Source organism: Verticillium alfalfae, genomic scaffold, assembly GCF_000150825.1.
Source record: "Verticillium alfalfae VaMs.102 supercont1.19 genomic scaffold, whole genome shotgun sequence".
Taxonomy (NCBI): Eukaryota; Fungi; Ascomycota; class Sordariomycetes; order Glomerellales; family Plectosphaerellaceae; genus Verticillium; species Verticillium alfalfae.
In genome coordinates, this window is record NW_003315020.1 from 135,377 (window position 1) to 141,336 (window position 5,960).

Here is a 5,960-nt window from a genome sequence, read left to right on the forward strand (position 1 = left end):
CTAGATGAGTAAAGAAGGACTAGATGGGTCAAGATTGCAAGCCTACATGGCTAAGATGAGGAAAGTGGTAGGCAAGTCAGACGAAGACGTGTCGTGCGCCGAGTACGAGCAGAGCTAGAAAGAAAGGCGTGGTACCATGCCTAATGCAAGCTCAAACGCGCGCATGAACGGCAACTTGCAGACAAACATATCCGATCCGTCACACGACAAATCACCGAGCGACAGGATCGCGTGTAAGATGGTCTCGAATGCCCCTCAACTGCCCGAGGCGTCGCAGAAGGTAAGAAGCAGCAGTCAATTGATATCTCACCCGAGAGCCTCCCTCTCAATCCTCTAGCAGGAATGTGAAGACGGAGAAGCCACCCGTGCCAGAATTCTAGATGCCAGTGCAACTGAAAACATGGCGAGACAGTGCCCGTCCCTCTATGACGCTTTGCCGTTCCTGCCGAGTCTGTGAGTCCGGCGGAAAGATCCTCATTTTTCAAGGAAGAAAGCAGTCACTTAGTGCGCGACACACAGAAATCATCATCGAGGTGGATACCGACGGCGGCCTTGAGTAGGGACCAGTTTTGGGATCTTGCTAAGGGACCTCTGCGTCTAAAATGAGGCACTCGCTCGACTTAAGTCACTGAGCAACTTGGACACAACACACCCCACGAGAAGCTGAGCGAGAGGTAGGATACGAATGAGACCACAAAACACAAGAAGCGGCCATACTGTATCAATACTCAATACTCAATAGTGCCTTTTTAGCCAAAAGCTACTTGACGCAGAAAATCTTTTTATGTAGAGGGAAGAGAGTGCCATGGTGACGTCACGTTGACGTATCAATTAGGGAGCTAATACAACTAGTAGGGTGATAGTGATAGATGGCTCTAGTGTGTTACCACGCTTCGCTATAAAGCTAGCGAATCCTCATCGTTCGCAGGTGGTCTTGCATTTCTTTCGTGATTCGGAATGCCACAGGCATGGCTGGTCCATCAACAAATTGGCCGATTGGCCCGCACAAAACCCTCAATAGGGAACGGCAGCCTCCACCAGATGTTGAGAAGGTCTTGCGGCAGTATCTCACGTCTGAGGAGGAAGCACAGGTTCGTCGGCAATTTCAACAGGCTTGCCCCCGGCGTCGACAGGTCTTGTGGAGTGGGATGGACCAAAGCCAGGCACAAAGGTGGGCCGACGATCATCACATGCAGACGTTGACGACGGCAATGGGCCCATTGATGAACCCCAAGCATCCACAATGCCTTCAGCACCGTAAAACAAAAAAAGCATGGTCAAAGTATGTCCACGGAGCATCGGCCGCCTTCGCTTGGTATATTTCTGGTTGCGATGTGGTCACGGTGCTGTTGCATCCACCGCCGGTCAGATTCAACCCTTTCGGGGCAACCTTTTATCAGACGATTGAGGAACCTATTATCACAGGGAAGACTGGGGGTTGCAATGTGCGGCGGATTGAAGTAGTCCATCCGGCCGTACCCGAAGCTGCTGACTTCGCCTACCAAATGTGGCCAGTGGATGAGGCCGAGGTATGGAAGGAAAGGTTTGGGAGGCTGAGTGTGGCTAACACTCGCTGGAGGCAGATCAAGGCCTCACAGGTTGAGTCTTCCCGGGTGATCTTCCGCACTATACCGCTAATGGAAGGTACAGGTGAGCCATAACAACACTGTTCCTGGGGGTGCCTTACCGGGATGCAAAACACCTTTAGCGACAAAGAACTGTGGTGATAGCAAACCATTGAAAGATACGTCACGAGTGCTCGACGACACGAAGGGTAAGAAAGAGAGGAAGAAGAAGTGTATAAAAGTGAAAGAACAGGAGGGAAATGAGAGAACGGGAAGGAAGAAGGCGCGGACCAAGACGTGTGCTGTTGAAACCAACTTAAGAAAACTACCGAGACCAGGTAAGACTGGTACATTCAAGAGCCCGTCAATGAAGGTTGAAGATCAAGCAAAGGTAAAGCTGTCAGAAGGAGGCTCTCCGAGACTTAAGAAAAGAACGAAGGGGAACTTAGTACCACAAAGCCAAATATAGCGTCTGTCACGAACTCGGAAAAAGTGAATCAGACATTGCAGGAATTTGAGTGCGAATAGGCAGGAAGGGGTTAAGACAGTCAGACCTGATACAATTTGCTCGCGAGTAAGCAAATATCTATGTACAACCCTGAAGTACGATAGAGCCGGCAATTCCTTTCTTGCCGTCTCGTTCCAGAGAAGGCGACGGTCTGCCGATGTAGTTCATCCACGTAATCCACTCAGCGAAATTTCAACGGCACTCCTCGACAGCGGTGGCAGAGTGTACCAAAGCCTTTGCGGTGTAATCCTTCACCGCTATCTTACATAGATCGTATCAGACAACTCCACCACAGCTACAGATTTGGCGAAGCAGCGTGGTCTCCTCCCGCATCGCTCGACCGTCGCAGAAGAGCCGCAGCCCTAGATCCAATTGTTCCGACGTCACATGGCCGCACTTCAGCACCAATCCAGACACTGTAGAGAAGCTCAGAGGCGTGGATTGTTGACTTCATGAGGGAGGCTTCAAGTTACATGGGGCTTCTGGCACTTCAATCAAACTCAAATTTCGAGAGGGTATAGTCCCGTCGCCGGTGAACGAATCGGGATGCGAGATGAGAGAGCCATTGGTTACGGAGTGGGGAACGATGAAGGGCATTCTTTTTGGGATGTGGCCAAGCAATATTGGAGCTGTCAGAAGCCTGGAGTTGTCAGAAGCCGCCGTTGTATGGCAAGTAAAAACTGTACATTGACCAGTCGAAATGGGTGAAGGATATTTCAGACCTATAGAGAAACAAGCCAGTCCTATCTACCCGACGCATGGCTAGGGGGTTGCTTGGAAACAGATTCGCTTCGTTTCGCGGCGTTCCTTCCAGCTTTTCCATAATGAACCTCCCTTCCAACCACCGGACTCACAACTTCGCCGGACAGGTAGGGCAGTTGTGAGAGGATTGAGAGAACGCCAGCCACCGCTCTACCAGATGATGGCGATAGCAAAGTGTCTATTTCATCGGGCAATATAGTCAAGCCCTCGCCAGATAACCCTCAAAGGCAAGCTTGATACCCAACTTGTCCAGGGCTGGTTACTTTGAATACAGCTACAGTGCTATCTAGCGGTGACGTAAGATCTCCTCTGTTCTTAACCACCGGTCTCGATCAAACGTGTCTCGATGACGGTTTTTTTTTCTCATCTCAATCGCGTGATCCAATGGTATTAGCCCGAGACTGTCGCGGGAGCCTCTTGATAGACCCATGTCATTGTGAAGAAATTCCAAGGCGTCCTCGGTAAGAGAACCTGCCATCGCTGCGCGGTGCAAAACCGTGCGGCCTGCGGCATCTTTCATGTGGAGATCCACGCCAGAGCTCGCCAAAACGGAGAGGAGTTCTCCATCAAGTCGATAGGATTTGGCAGATAGATGGCCCAGTGTAAAACCTGCCTTAGGACTGGTGAACGAAGCGTCAGCGCCTCGTTCAAAGAGAAGTCGCACTACTTGCGCCTTTTCTAATGGGAAGGAGGATTTGGCTAGGTATACCGCTAGCGGCGAGTAACCACGGTCATCAAGGTCGTTGATGCCGACGCTGCTCGACAAGAGAGACCGAACGGCGTCTATGCTAACGCCATCGTGCCTACCAAGTAGGTGATGTAGTGCATTTCGATCATGCTTATCTCTCGCAGTCGCAAGTATCATGGAATTTCCGTCCGTGACAAAGTCAAGCAGAACTTGGATGGTTTCCCCGTCTCCACTCCGTGCTGCGCAGTGGAGCGTGTTGAGTCCGCCTTCGTCCAGGTCCATTACACTTGCGCCATGTCTAATTAGAGCCGTAATAGACTTCACATCTCTCGCCAAACAGGCCAGATTGTCAGGACCTGAGGGAGGTATGAGACCAACAGGGGATCGCCTGTTGTTTGATCGTAGGAATCAAGAAGAGAGGACCGAGCGCAGTGAGGGAATAGTTATAAGAAAGGTAAACGGACTAAGATTTAGAGAAGGGTATCGATTATTCTATCTTCCTAGAGACCCCCAAGAGACCAACAGTTGACCCCTTCACTCGTTGCACAAGACTCCTTGACACAGATGCAGTGGCGTCCGACCCTTCGAATCACGTTCGGATTTTTTGATATTTTTCTCAAGCAGCCTCTCGAGGATAGATTGAGACCGCCAATTCCCATAAGGAATGCAGTGCAGGAGAGACGCGCCATGTGTATCTCTGGTATTTACGTCGATTTCCGGGTGGTTGAGGAGAGCATCGATAATGTCGACCCTATGCTTGTTGATCATACCCATTATCTTGGAGTATTCTTCCTCGTCATCAGTGCCATGATCTATCAAATCAAGCAAAACTTCGATTCTAAAGTCTGGACTATTCTAACGGTCTCGTTTGCCAAAGGGCCGCTTCCAATCGTAGATGTCTTGCCTAACTGCGAGATGCAGAGGCGTTTCGCCGCACTCGGAGACCGCATTTGGGTTGGCACCGTGGTCGAGGAAATATCTTGTCATCTGAGCACTCCCTGTCAAGGCCGCATAGTGCAAAGCTGTGAGCCCTTGCGGAGCGTTGAACCCACCCTGGGAGCAATGTAGATTGCTATTTGGTGCATAGGTGAGCTTGCCATCTTGGCATGTCGCCAGCCAGATCCTCCTTTTCACTAGACTGTCGACTGATACTCCAGCATCGAGGAAGACCTGCGCAATTTCTTCGTTTGCTTTTGCGACAGTGTAGTGAATGGGGGTCATGTTGTTGATGTCCGTGGTCATATTTGACAGTTGGGTCGCTTCATAGCTTAGGAGGAGCTGAACACATCTTGTCCAGCCGTGAATAACAGCATGATGCAATGGGGTCTCCCAATCGGCGTCGCGGATATTCGTGTCGACGCGTCGTTCTAACAGCCATTCTGCGATGAGCTCTTGCTGGTTCTTCACCGCCCAGAGCAGACAACTACTTGGAACCTTTGACCCAGATGACAAAAAAGTAGAAATAAGCGGATGTACGTCAGGTGAGGCGGAGCGAGCGTGGAGGACCCAATTTTGTGCGACGTATTCGAAGAACGGATCCAACAGCTGCTGGTCTCGTATGTCTTGCCCTGTCAGACAGAATCCGTTCCTAAAGTTGTCAAATGAAAGATAGGTAAGGCAGACTTTAGCGATGTCGGTCTCCACATTTGGAAAAATCCGCTGGAAGTACTCTTGCGCTGTGCGATGAACTAATCGGATGATGCTGCTCTCTTCGTCGGTTTCAACCAATCCAACACAAACGGAGACCACGTCCTCGACCGATGGGATACCCTCTTCTTCAAGTTCAGAGTCACCCTCTTGTATAGCCAGTGCATGTTGGATTTCCGACGTTGTGAGTTGTCTTTTTGCACACGTGATCCATGAGAGAACCTTCTTCGCCAGGTCCTGCGACTCGGTATCAGATTCGGTGATCCGCATCCAAGCTTCTTTGTAAACATGATTGTACGCCTCTGGTCCCGTCAGGAGACTTTTTAATGCGTCTTTTATACTCCGAGTTGTTCTCTTTTTGCTGACGGATTCGAAATGAAGCTGCGCCAGGAGGAACCTAGCAAATTCAATCATGCGGCTTGTTAGGAGAGTACTGAAACGCTTACATTCATTCCATCAGAAACCTCCGTGATCTCATTCCTAATCTCCTCACGGCATTTTTCTAGCAATGTCCGTCCGGATTGCAGTATTTCGGGCCGTCTAGATACCTGCGCACATCCTCGTCATTTGGCACGAATTTCCCAATATTGTGCTGGCACTGAATCTGTCAGTATTTTCTGGGATACACCTGGAAGTTGCGAAATGTTTGCTCCGCATTCGGCCTGGAGATTGAAAAGCTCGTTAAGAATCTCGCGCGACAGCCGTCGTTCGTTGGCTTCGTCAGGTGCATCAACGATGATGCATGTTCTCGAGTAGGATCCGCACATGCGGAGGGTTCCTCGAGACTTCA

General features: G+C 50.3%; 2 protein-coding genes across 2 annotated transcripts in view; one reads left to right on the top strand and one right to left on the bottom strand.

Moving 5' to 3' along the window:
* Positions 1-949: 949 nt before the first annotated feature.
* Positions 950-2,122, top strand: VDBG_10130 (conserved hypothetical protein; the record flags this gene model as incomplete). The annotated part of the gene is made up of 2 exons (XM_002999625.1): positions 950-1,598; positions 1,651-2,122. 2 exons carry the CDS (start codon positions 969-971, stop codon positions 2,032-2,034), a joined length of 1,014 nt encoding a protein of 337 aa, XP_002999671.1.
* A 2,256-nt stretch (positions 2,123-4,378) lies between these two features.
* Positions 4,379-5,960, bottom strand: part of VDBG_10131 (ankyrin repeat protein) — a gene marked incomplete at both ends in the record, with an annotated part of 3,538 nt that continues 1,956 nt past the window's right edge. The window contains 2 exons of the mRNA XM_002999626.1: positions 4,379-5,407; positions 5,617-5,718. Of these exons, the coding sequence (XP_002999672.1) occupies positions 4,379-5,407; positions 5,617-5,718 (1,131 nt within the window). The remainder of the gene's footprint in view (positions 5,408-5,616; positions 5,719-5,960) is intronic.